This window comes from Trichomycterus rosablanca, chromosome 2, assembly GCF_030014385.1.
Source record: "Trichomycterus rosablanca isolate fTriRos1 chromosome 2, fTriRos1.hap1, whole genome shotgun sequence".
Classification (NCBI taxonomy): domain Eukaryota; kingdom Metazoa; phylum Chordata; class Actinopteri; order Siluriformes; family Trichomycteridae; genus Trichomycterus; species Trichomycterus rosablanca.
In genome coordinates this window covers 12,475,117-12,487,775 of record NC_085989.1, presented here as the reverse complement: position 1 = coordinate 12,487,775, position 12,659 = coordinate 12,475,117, and the positions used below count along the sequence as shown (strand labels likewise).

Sequence of the window (12,659 nt, the reverse complement as noted above, 5' to 3'; positions counted from 1 at the left end):
TTGAAAAGGTTGGGGGTCAGCCTGTCAGTGCTCAGACCATACGCCGCACACTACATCAAATTGGTCTGCATGGCCGTCACCCCAGAAGGAAGCCTCTTCTGAAGTCTCTACACAAGAAAGCCCGCAAACAATTTGCTGAAGACATGTCAACAAAGGACATGGATTACTGGAACCATGTCCTATGGTCTGATGAGACCAAGATTAATTTGTTTGGTTCAGATGGTCTCAAGCATGTGTGGCGGCAATCAGGTGAGGAGTACAAAGATAAGTGTGTCATGCCTACAGTCAAGCATGGTGGTGGGAATGCCATGGTCTGGGGCTGCATGAGTGCAGCAGGTGTTGGGGAGTTACATTTCATTGAGGGACACATGAACTCCAATATGTACTGTGAAATACTGAAGCAGAGCATGATCCCCTCCCTCCGGAAACTGGGTCGCAGGGCAGTGTTCCAGCATGATAATGACCCCAAACACACCTCTAAGACGACCACTGCTTTATTGAAGAGGCTGAGGGTAAAGGTGATGGACTGGCCAAGCATGTCTCCAGACCTAAACCCAATAGAACATCTTTGGGGCATCCTCAAGCGGAAGGTGGAGGAGCGCAAAGTCTCGAATATCCGCCAGCTCCGTGATGTCGTCATGGAGGAGTGGAAAAGCATTCCAGTGGCAACCTGTGAAGCTCTGGTAAACTCCATGCCCAGGAGAGTTAAGGCAGTTCTGGGAAATAATGGTGGCCACACAAAATATTGACACTTCAGGAACTTTCACTAAGGGGTGTACTCACTTTTGTTGCCGGTGGTTTAGACATTAATGGCTGTATATTGAGTTATTTTGAGGGAAGAATAAATTTACACTGTTATATAAGCTGCACACAGACTACTTTTCATTGTGTCAAAGTGTCATTTTGTCAGTGTTGTCCCATGAAAAGATATACTTAAATATCTGCAGAAATGTGAGGGGTGTACTTACTTTTGTGATACACTGTATATACTGTATATATATATACAGTGTATCACAAAAGTGAGTACACCCCTCACATTTCTGCAGATATTTAAGTATATCTTTTCATGGGACAACACTGACAAAATGACCGGCAACAAAAGTGAGTACACCCCTTAGTGAAAGTTCCTGAAGTGTCAATATTTTGTGTGGCCATCATTATTTCCCAGAACTGCCTTAACTCTCCTGGGCATGGAGTTTACCAGAGCTTCACAGGTTGCCACTGGAATGCTTTTCCACTCCTCCATGACGACATCACGGAGCTGGCGGATATTCGAGACTTTGCGCTCCTCCACCTTCCGCTTGAGGATGCCCCAAAGATGTTCTATTGGGTTTAGGTCTGGAGACATGCTTGGCCAGTCCATCACCTTTACCCTCAGCCTCTTCAATAAAGCAGTGGTCGTCTTAGAGGTGTGTTTGGGGTCATTATCATGCTGGAACACTGCCCTGCGACCCAGTTTCCGGAGGGAGGGGATCATGCTCTGCTTCAGTATTTCACAGTACATATTGGAGTTCATGTGTCCCTCAATGAAATGTAACTCACCAACACCTGCTGCACTCATGCAGCCCCAGACCATGGCATTCCCACCACCATGCTTGACTGTAGGCATGACACACTTATCTTTGTACTCCTCACCTGATTGCCACCACACATGCTAGAGACCATCTGAACCAAAGAAATTAATCTTGGTCTCATCAGACCATAGGACATGGTTCCAGTAATCCATGTCCTTTGTTGACATGTCTTCAGCAAACTGTTTGCGGGCTTTCTTGTGTAGAGACTTCAGAAGAGGCTTCCTTCTGGGGTGACAGCCATGCAGACCAATTTGATGTAGTGTGCGGCGTATGGTCTGAGCACTGACAGGCTGACCCCCCACCTTTTCAATCTCTGCAGCAATGCTGACAGCACTCCTGCGCCTATCTTTCAAAGACAGCAGTTGGATGTGACGCTGATCACGTGCACTCAGCTTCTTTGGACGACCAACGCGAGGTCTGTTCTGAGTGGACCCTGCTCTTTTAAAACACTGGATGATCTTGGCCACTGTGCTGCAGCCTAGTTTCAGGGTGTTGGCAATCTTCTTGTAGCCTTGGCCATCTTCATGTAGCGCAACAATTCGTCTTTTAGGATCCTCAGAGAGTTCTTTGCCATGAGGTGCCATGTTGGAACTTTCAGTGACCAGTATGAGAGAGTGTGAGAGCTGTACTACTAAATTGAACACACCTGCTCCCTATGCACACCTGAGACCTAGTAACACTAACAAATCACATGACATTTTGGAGGGAAAATGACAAGCAGTGCTCAATTTGGACATTTAGGGGTATAGTCTCTTAGGGGTGTACTCACTTTTGTTGCCGGTGGTTTAGACATTAATGGCTGTATATTGAGTTATTTTGAGGGAAGAATAAATTTACACTGTTATATAAGCTGCACACAGACTACTTTTCATTGTGTCAAAGTGTCATTTTGTCAGTGTTGTCCCATGAAAAGATATACTTAAATATCTGCAGAAATGTGAGGGGTGTACTCACTTTTGTGATACACTGTATATATACAGTGTATCACAAAAGTGAGTACACCCCTCACATTTCTGCAAATATTTTATTATATCTTTTCATGGGACAACACTATAGACATGAAACTTGGATATAAGTTAGAGTAGTCAGTGTACAACTTGTATAGCAGTGTAGATTTACTGTCTTCTGATAATAACTCAACACACAGCCATTAATGTCTAAATTACTGGCAACATAAGTGAGTACACCCCACAGTGAACATGTCCAAATTGTGCCCAAAGTGTCAATATTTTGTGTGACCACCATTATTATCCAGCACTGCCTTAACCCTCCTGGGCATGGAATTCACCAGAGCTGCACAGGTTGCTACTGGAATCCTCTTCCACTCCTCCATGATGACATCACGGAGCTGGTGGATGTTAGACACCTTGAACTGCTCCACCTTCCACTTGAGGATGCGCCACAGGTGCTCAATTGGGTTTAGTCCATCACCTTTACCTTCAGCTTCCTCAGCAAGGCAGTTGTCATCTTGGAGGTTGTGTTTGGGGTCGTTATCCTGTTGGAAAACTGCCATGAGGCCCAGTTTTCGAAGGGAGGGGATCATGCTCTGTTTCAGAATGTCACAGTACATGTTGGAATTCATGTTTCCCTCAATGAACTGCAGCTCCCCAGTGCCAGCAACACTCATGCAGCCCAAGACCATGATGCTACCACCACCATGCTTGACTGTAGGCAAGATACAGTTGTCTTGGTACTTCTCACCAGGGCGCCGCCCCACATGCTGGACACCATCTGAGCCAAACAAGTTTATCTTGGTCTCGTCAGACCACAGGGCATTCCAGTAATCCATGTTCTTGGACTGCTTGTCTTCAGCAAACTGTTTGCGGGCTTTCTTGTGCGTCAGCTTCCTTCTGGGATGACGACCATGCAGACCGAGTTGATGCAGTGTGCGGCGTATGGTCTGAGCACTGACAGGCTGACCTCCCACGTCTTCAACCTCTGCAGCAATGCTGGCAGCACTCATGTGTCTATTTTTTAAAGCCAACCCCTGGATATGACGCCGAACACGTGGACTCGACTTCTTTGGTCGACCCTGGCGAAGCCTGTTCCGAGTGGAACCTGTCCTGGAAAACCGCTGTATGACCTTGGCCACCATGCTGTAGCTCAGTTTCAGGGTGTTAGCAATCTTCTTATAGCCCAGGCCATCTTTGTGGAGAGCAACAATTCTATTTCTCACATCCTCAGAGAGTTCTTTGCCATGAGGTGCCATGTTGAATATCCAGTGGCCAGTATGAGAGAATTGTACCCAAAACACCAAATTTAACAGCCCTGCTCCCCATTTACACCTGGGACCTTGACACATGACACCAGGGAGGGACAACGACACATTTGGGCACAATTTGGACATGTTCACTGTGGGGTGTACTCACTTATGTTGCCAGCTATTTAGACATTAATGGCTGTGTGTTGAGTTATTTTCAGAAGACAGTAAATCTACACTGCTATACAAGCTGTACACTGACTACTCTAAGTGATATCCAAGTTTCATGTCTATAGTGTTGTCCCATGAAAAGATATAATGAAATATTTGCAGAAATGTGAGGGGTGTACTTACTTTTGTGATACACTGTATATATATATATATATATATACAGTACAGGCCACAAGTTTGGACACACCAGCCAAAAGTTTGGACACACCTTCTCTTCAATGTTTTTTCTTGATTATTTTTATTTTCTACATTGTAGATTAATACTGAAGACATCCAAACTATGAAGAATTATGTAGTGAACCAAAAAGTGTTAAACAAACCAGAATATGTTTTATATTTTACCAACTCTACCTCTGCACAACCCAACTGATGGTCTCAAACACATTAAAAAAGCAACAAATTCCAAAAATTCACTCTAGACAAGGCACAAACATTCATTGAAAACCATTCCAGGTGGAAACCTAATAAAGCTGGTTGAGAAAATTTCAAAGAGTGTGCAAATCTGTCATTAAAGCAAAAGATGGCTACTTTGAAGAATCTAAAATATAAAACATATTCTGGTTTGTTTAACACTTTTTTGTTTACTACATAATTCCATATGTGTTCCTTCATAGTTTGGATGTCTTTAGTATTAATCTACAATGTAGAAAATTTAAAAAAAATTAAGAAAAACCACAGGAATGAGAAGGTGTGTCCAAACTTTTGGCCTGTACTGTATATATATATATATATATATATATTGTTTTCTGCGTTTCCATTTTCTCCCAATTTAGTGTAGTCAATTTGTCTTCTTCTGCTGGGAATCCCCGATTTCTTGCAGTTAAGGAGGGGATGTTGCTGCTCATGCCTCCTCCAACTTGTGCATAGCCCTTAACGGAACCCTTTTCCACCCATGCACTCTGCACAGGAGCCTCTATCTGCCAATCAGAGTCTTTACACAGCATTTCAAGACCCTGCCCACATATCCGGTCATCCCTCCCTGCAGGCACTGCCAATTATGCCCGCTAGATGGCGCCCAGCTGATCGGTGGCAATGGCGCATTTCGAATCAAGGAGTTCAAAATCTCGGCGCTGGTGTGCTAGCGTAATATCCTGCTGCGCCACCTGGGCACCCATTGTGTTAGTTTTTAATGCATTAAAAGCTTCAAATTATTATTATTATTAACAATTAGCATGCTAATTTTGACAGCACTATTTTATATCTTTATTTGTCCAACCTAGCAGCCAGTAAGATGAGTCTTCATTATCTGCTCTGTACTACATATTTGTTTAATAATAAACTAAATTTAAGGTAACTCATCCTGGTAATTTTTTGTGTTTTTTAGAGTGTCAGGAAAGTTGCCAGCAACAGTTAGAGTGGCTGAGAACACCCTGTTAGTGCAGACGGTGGATGAGAGTATGAACACCACCTTCATCTGTGAGGCAAAAAATAGCCTGGGATCAGGCAAGAGCCAGCTTACCCCCACCATCATAGGTAAGTCGTTTGTTAAACATGATTTTAAGAAACACACATACAGTGACAAAATAAAGTATATAACAACTATAATAATATATATGTATAAATAATTGTTATAACAATTACACCGATCAGCTATAACATTAAAACCACCTCCTTGTTTCTACACTCACTGTCCATTTTATCAACTCCACTTACCATATGTAGTTCTACAATTACTGACTGTAGTCCATCTGTTTCTCTGCATGCTTTGTTAGCCCCCTTTCATGCTGTTCTTTAATGGTCAGGACTGTCCCAGGACCACCACAGAGCAGGTATTATTTAGGTGGTGGATCATTCTCAGCACGGCAGTGACAATGACATGGTGGTGGTGTGTTAGTGTGTGTTGTGCTGGTATGAGTGAATCAGACACAGCAGCACTTCTGGAGTTTTTAAATACCGTGTCCACTCACTGTCCACTCTATTAGACACTGCTACCTTGTTGGTCCACCTTGTAGCTGTAAAGTCAGAAACGATTGCTCATCTATTGCTGCTGTTTGAGTTGGTCATCTTTTAGACCTTCATCAGTGGTCACAGGATGCTGCCCATGGGGCGCTGTTGGCTGGATATTTTTAGTTGGTGGACTATTCTTAGTCCAGCAGTGACAATGAGGTGTTTAAAAACTCCATCAACGCTGCTGTCTTATCCACTCATACCAGCACAACACACACTAACACACCACCACCATGTCAGTGTCACTGCAGTGCTGAGAATGATCCACCGCCCAAATAATACCTGCAGTCAGGTACTACAGTCAGTAATTGCAGAACTACAAAGTGCGTCTATATGGTAAGTGGAGCTGATAAAATGGACAGTTAGTGTAGAAACAAGGAGGTGGTTTTAATGTTATGGTTGATCGATGTAAATCGATATAACAAAAAAATTAATGTAGATGTTTTCAGTCAGGTACTGCAAAAGACCATTAACACAGTTAACATCCGTCTGTGCTCTAATGCATGAATCAAAATGCAAAGTAAGCCCAGTTCATTTTATTTCGGATCAGGATGTCAAGAAAAAAATTATTAGGGTTAGAGTTTACATAGAGTTTACCATTTTATGTGGGTTTTCTGAAAATAAGTCATATACAGTGGTATGTAAAAGTTTGGGCACCCCTGATATTTTTCATGATTTTCCTTTATAAATCATTGGTGGTTCGGATCAGCAATTTCAGTTAAATATATCATATAGCAGACGAACACAGTGATATTTGAGAAGTGAAATGAAGTTTATAGGATTTACAGAAAGTGTGCAATAATTATTTAAACAAAATTAGGCAGGTGCATAATTTTGGGCACCCTTGTCGTTTTATTGATTTGAATACCTTTAGCACTAATTATTGGAACACATAATTTGTTTTGTAAGCTCATTGACCCTTGACCTACATACACAGGTGAATCCAATTATGAGACAGGGTTAAGGTGGCCAATTGCAAGTGTTTCTCCTCTTTGCACCTTCTCTGAAGAGTGGCAACATGGGAGCCTCAAAACAACTCTCAAATGACCTGAAAACAAAGATTGTTCAACATCATGGTTTAGGGGAAGGATACAAAAAGCTATCTCGGAGATTTCAGCTGTCAGTTTCCACTGTGAGGAACATAGTGAGGAAATAGAAGACCACAGGCACAGTTCTAGTTAAGGCCCGAAGTGGCAGGCCAAGAAAAATCTCAGATAGGCAGAGGCAAAGGATGGTGAGAACAGTCATAGTCAACCCACAGACCAGCTCCAAAGACCTACAACATCATCTTGCTGCAGATGGTGTCACTGTGCATCGTTCAACTATTCAGCGCACTTTGCACAAGGAGAGGCTGTATGGGAGAGTAATGCAGAAGAATACTTTTCTGCATACACGCCACAAACAGAGTCACTTGAGTTATGCTAAAGCACATTAGGACAAGCCAGCTTCATTTTGGAATAAGGTGCTATGGACTGATGAAACAAAAATTTAGTTATTTGGACATAACAAGGGGCGGTATGCATGGCGGAAAAAGAACACAGCATTCCAAGACAAACACTTGCTACCCACAGTAAAATTTGGTGGCGATTCCATCAGCCTGTGGGGCTGTGTGACCAGTGCAGGTACTGGGAATCTTGTTAAAGTTGAGGGTTGCGTGGATTCCAGTCAATATCAGCAGATTCTTGAGAACAATGTTCAAGAATCAGTGACAAAGTTGAAGTTGCGCCAGGGCTGGATACTTCAACAAGACAACGACCCTAAACACTACTCAAAATCTACTAAGGCATTCATGCAGAGGAACAAGTACAACGTTCTGGAATGGCCATCTCAGTCTCCAGACCTGAATATTACTGAAAATCTGTGGTGTGATTTAAAGTGGGCTGTCCATGCTCAGAAACCATCAAACCTGACTGAACTGGAGATGTGTTGTAAAGAAGAATGGTCCAAAATACCTTCAACCAGAATCCAGACTCTCATTGGAAGCTATAGGAAGCGTTTAGAGGCTGTTATTTCTGCAAAAGGAGGATCTACTAAATATTGATGTAATTTTTCTGTTGGGGTGCCCAAAATTATGCACCTGCCTAATTTTGTTTAAATAATTATTGCACACTTTCTGTAAATCCTATAAACTTCATTTCACTTCTCAAATATCACTGTGTTCGTCTGCTATATGATATATTTAACTGAAATTGCTGATCCGAACAACCAATGATTTATAAAGGAAAATCATGAAAAATATCAGGGGTGCCCAAACTTTTACATACCACTGTACATACAGAAACTTTAAAATTTTCATAAAAATTAAGACACTTTCTAAAAATGCAATAAAAACTAAAATCTGTTATTTGTTAATTAACTAGAACATTTATTTAACAAACAAAAAGACAAAGAAAATATTTTAGTGTTTTCAATGACAAACTCGATTCTATTTGTTAAATGTAAACAAATCAGGAAATTGATGCCTTCAACACACTCAGAAAAGCTGAACAGAGGCATGTGTACCGCTGGGTCCTGTCACCTTTTATTTTAATTATACTTTTTTCTTTTTATACTTTATAGTTTTTATACATTTTTGCAGGATTTGAGCTGCTCAACTTTGTGGTTGCTGTAGTCTGATTCTCTTCTTTATGATGTGCTATACATTTTCAATGGGATACAGAAATGGACTGCAGACAGGCCAGGCTAGCACAAGCACCCTATGTCTATGAAGCCACTCTGTTGTAACTCATGCAGAATCGGCCTGGAATTGTCCTGCTGAAATAGACTTGAAGTTCCTGGAAGAAAACATAATTTTGATAGCAGCATATCTGTCTTTAAAATATCAATATAAGCTCTGGATGGTCTTTTCAACATTGGCACATTGAATCTGATGCCTGTGTTTTTCAAAAAAGCTGAAACGTGAACTTATCTGATCTACTATCTTTCAGTCAATCTCAGATGATTTTGGTCCCAGAGAACTCGCAGGCTTTTCTGTGCAAAATTAATATATGGCTTCCTCTTTGCATAATACAGTTTCAGTTTGCATTTCTTATTGGAGTGGTGGACTTTGTTAAGTGACAGTGATTGGCCAAAGTACTCCCGAGCCCATCTGGCTATGTCCATCATGATAACAAGACAATTTCTCAAACAATAAACACCTAAGGGGTTAATGGTCACACATATTCAGCAGCAGTTTCTGCCATTGGTCTTTACGCACTGAGATTTCCCCTGACTGCCTGAATCTTTTCATTATATAATGAACTGTAGATGGTGAAAAACCTAAATTCTTTGTAATCCTGCGATGGAAAACATTGTCTTTGTACTAATTAAACATTTTTTACAAAGTTTGGCACAAAGTGGTTAACCACAACCCATCTTAGCTTGCAAAGACGAAGCCTTTGGTGGATACTCATTTTATACTTAATCTTGATGACCTCACCTATTACTAGGGATGCACCGATCCAACTTTTTCAGTTCCGATACCGATCCAATACATATACTTTGCATATCGGTCGATACCCGATACCGATCCGATACCATTGTTGAAATAATAAACCGTATACTTTATCATGTGGGAAAGACTTAAGGCATCAGGATTGACAGGATTGAAGTTTGCAAAACAAAATATAATTAACACAGATATAAATGTACTGAACTGCTATTTATTTGTCAATAAAATAATAAACAATTGTGCAGGACCTTGGCACAGCATTCAAATTCAAAATAAAAAAGGCAAACTTCTTAAAATATTTTAAAATAAATTAAATGTATCAGCTGAAACTGAAGTAGTTACACAAACAGTAATCAATCTTATTTTTTAAATATGTAGTGTAAACAGTAATTCAAAATCTAGCAGCGGAAGAAGAACCTGAGAATAAACGAATACATTGGTACAATACAATCAGTAATCAAACACTGTAAACAAGCAAACATCTAGTGCAATTCAACATAATTCGAAAAGCTAGTGCGCGCTCTACATAGACGCATTTTACGTCATCCTGTGCGCGCTCCCGAGGAGGAGGCTGTTCCAAATCTTCTCTCTTTCTCTCACAGAAAATTAAACATGGCTGATGGTGCGGACAAACGAATGGAGTTATTATCAAACGTAAATAAAATATTACTGATTTTTAACCTGTATAAACTTGTACCGAGTGTTTTTATTTGCAAGTTCGGGCTTGTCAGGAAATGTAACCGTTATCGGTACCTGAAGGGAGGTGTTATATTGACGTTAGCATGCTGTGCTACCTCAATTCATTGGTTTTAATGGCAAGATGCTAAAAGCGAAACCCGATGGAAGCGCTGTCTAAGTAGCGCGTTCGAATAATATTGACTTATTAGAATTCTCTCTACTGAGGCAGCGTATCGGCCCCATGGATCGGCCTAATTATCCGATATCCGATCCATCTCATTTTGGTAATATCGGCACCGATATCCGATCTTAATATCGGATCGGTGCATCCCTACCTATTACTAGTTAAACTGCTAGTTGTAGAAACTTCCAGAACGGTGTTACTTTTATAACCTTAGTCTTATTTTGCCTCTGTCCCAACTTTTTTGATTGTGTTGTAGGCGTCACATTCTGTTGTTTTTATGTTCTCAAAATACTATAAGGTTTGTCAGTGAAAACAATGAAAATGTTTTCTTTGTACTTTTATCAGTTTAAAAATGTTTTAACAATTGTTTTTGAGTTTTTAGATTTTATTGCTTTTTTTTTTTTTTTGCTATAATTTGGGTTTTAAATGTGTTTGTTCATGCTTAGAAATACAAACATTTTCATATTCATAATAAAAATGTGTTAAAATGTGTAGTGTACTTGGACAAATACTTTTGTCTGTTTGTATTTGGTTTTCATTCTAGTCTAGGTTTAGGTTTTACTTTTGTAAATTTTTACTAGAAATGGAAACGATATTTTCTCTCAATAGGTACTGTAACTTTTACCTTCTCTGCATAATCACACTAATATCCCCCAACCCAATTTTTCTTTCTTCCTTCCTCTGTCCTATTTTATTTCTTATCTTATGTATGTTGTGTTTGTGTTCTTGTGCTTGTGTCTATTTAGCTCATCAGTTCTCAAGCACAAAAAAACAGGATAACCATAAGTGTAGGGCTGACAGTTTTAATAGTGTCAGTTTTTTCAAAACCAAATCAAGAGACTTGGTAAATTTGGCTTGCGTCACATAGCTGGGAATCTGGGAACAGCCAAATAAAAACAACCAAAACACAACCAAAGTGTGTTTGAAAACCATCTCCTCAAAAAGCTGAAAGCAGCACTGATGTGACACCACTGACGTGATCACAAGTTCTTAAATCTTGCCCCTACTTCCTTATTTGTTTTCCTCTTCTGCAGAATTGTCAGATGACCCTTCCAGAACTGGTGCCTTAGTAGCTGCTATCCTTGGTAGCCTTCTAGCTCTCCTGTTGGTCAGCGCATTAGTTGCTGTGTTAGTGACACACAGTCGTCATCAACAGCATGGTTACTTGGGCGACGGCAAGCAGGACATCTACATTAACAAAGCCCAGTTCTTTGGCACCAAAAACATCAGCAAGAATGGAACTGGGACCAATAACAATGGGTCTGTCTACTCATACCATGAGAGCAAGCCAGGAGCCCTGAATGATAAAGCAAATGAGTACCAACCTGCATCCCACAACATGTTGCTGACCATTAAACTGGATGAAGTTGACCAGCAAAGGTTTGAAGCCTTTACTGAAAGCATGCAAGAAGCAGAGGAGGATGAGCGATTTGACGGATACAAACAACAGCCAACAACTTTCCACATTCAGCAGATTGAGAACGAGTGTGGCGAGTACCCTGATGACAACATGGAGTCACAGAGGGATGGTTCCGTCATCTCCCGGACTGCCATATACGTCTGAATGAGCAAATAATCAAGCCTTGCCTTTACCAACATTTAGCAACTCTTTATTTTTGTGCTGGTAAATTTGACGATAGATCATGGATATAAGCACAAGACATTTGGAAATGTATAACGATAATTGTATATGCCATTACTAATGTATGTTGTGTTTTGTGAAATGCCACCACAGTGCTCTGGATATACAGCCTTTCATTATATAGAGGAGGGTTGACACATAATGTGGATCATTAGGTGAAATAGCAATAGTCTTTTAACAGTACACCTACATGTGCTAACGGGGTATGCGTGCGTAATAAATGGTGTAAACAGTAATTTTAAACCCCAAAGACATGTACAGGGGTTGGACAAAATAACTGAAACACCTGTCATTTTAGTGTGGTAGGTTTCATGGCTAAATTGGACCAGTCTGGTGGCCAATCTTCATTAATTGCACATTGCACCAGTAAGAGCAGAGTGTGAAGGTTCAATTAGCAGGGTAAGAGCACAGTTTTGCTCAAAATATTGCAATGCACACAACATTATGGGTGACATACCAGAGTTCAAAAGAGGACAAATTGTTGGTGCACGTCTTGCTGGCGCATCTGTGACCAAGACAGCAAGTCTTTGTGATGTATCAAGAGCCACGGTATCCAGTGTAATGTCAGCATACCACCAAGAAGGACAAACCACATCCAACAGGATTAACTGTGGACGCAAGAGGAAGCTGTCTGAAAGGGATGTTCGGGTGCTAACCCGGATTGTATCCAAAAAACATAAAACCACGGCTGCCCAAATCACGGCAGAATTAAATGTGCACCTCGACTCTCCTGTTTCCACCAGAACTGTCCGTCGGGAGCTCCACAGGGTCAA

At 40.8% G+C, this 12,659-nt stretch overlaps 1 protein-coding gene across 1 annotated transcript in view; it reads left to right on the top strand.

Moving 5' to 3' along the window:
* Positions 1 to 11,836, top strand: part of pvrl2l (PVR cell adhesion molecule related 2 like) — a gene marked incomplete at its 5' end in the record, with an annotated part of 32,571 nt that extends 20,735 nt beyond the window's left edge. Inside the window, 2 exons of the mRNA XM_063011387.1 lie at positions 5,330 to 5,478; positions 11,279 to 11,836. Coding sequence (XP_062867457.1) covers positions 5,330 to 5,478; positions 11,279 to 11,808 — 679 coding nt within the window. The remainder of the gene's footprint in view (positions 1 to 5,329; positions 5,479 to 11,278) is intronic.
* Positions 11,837 to 12,659: the final 823 nt, after the last annotated feature.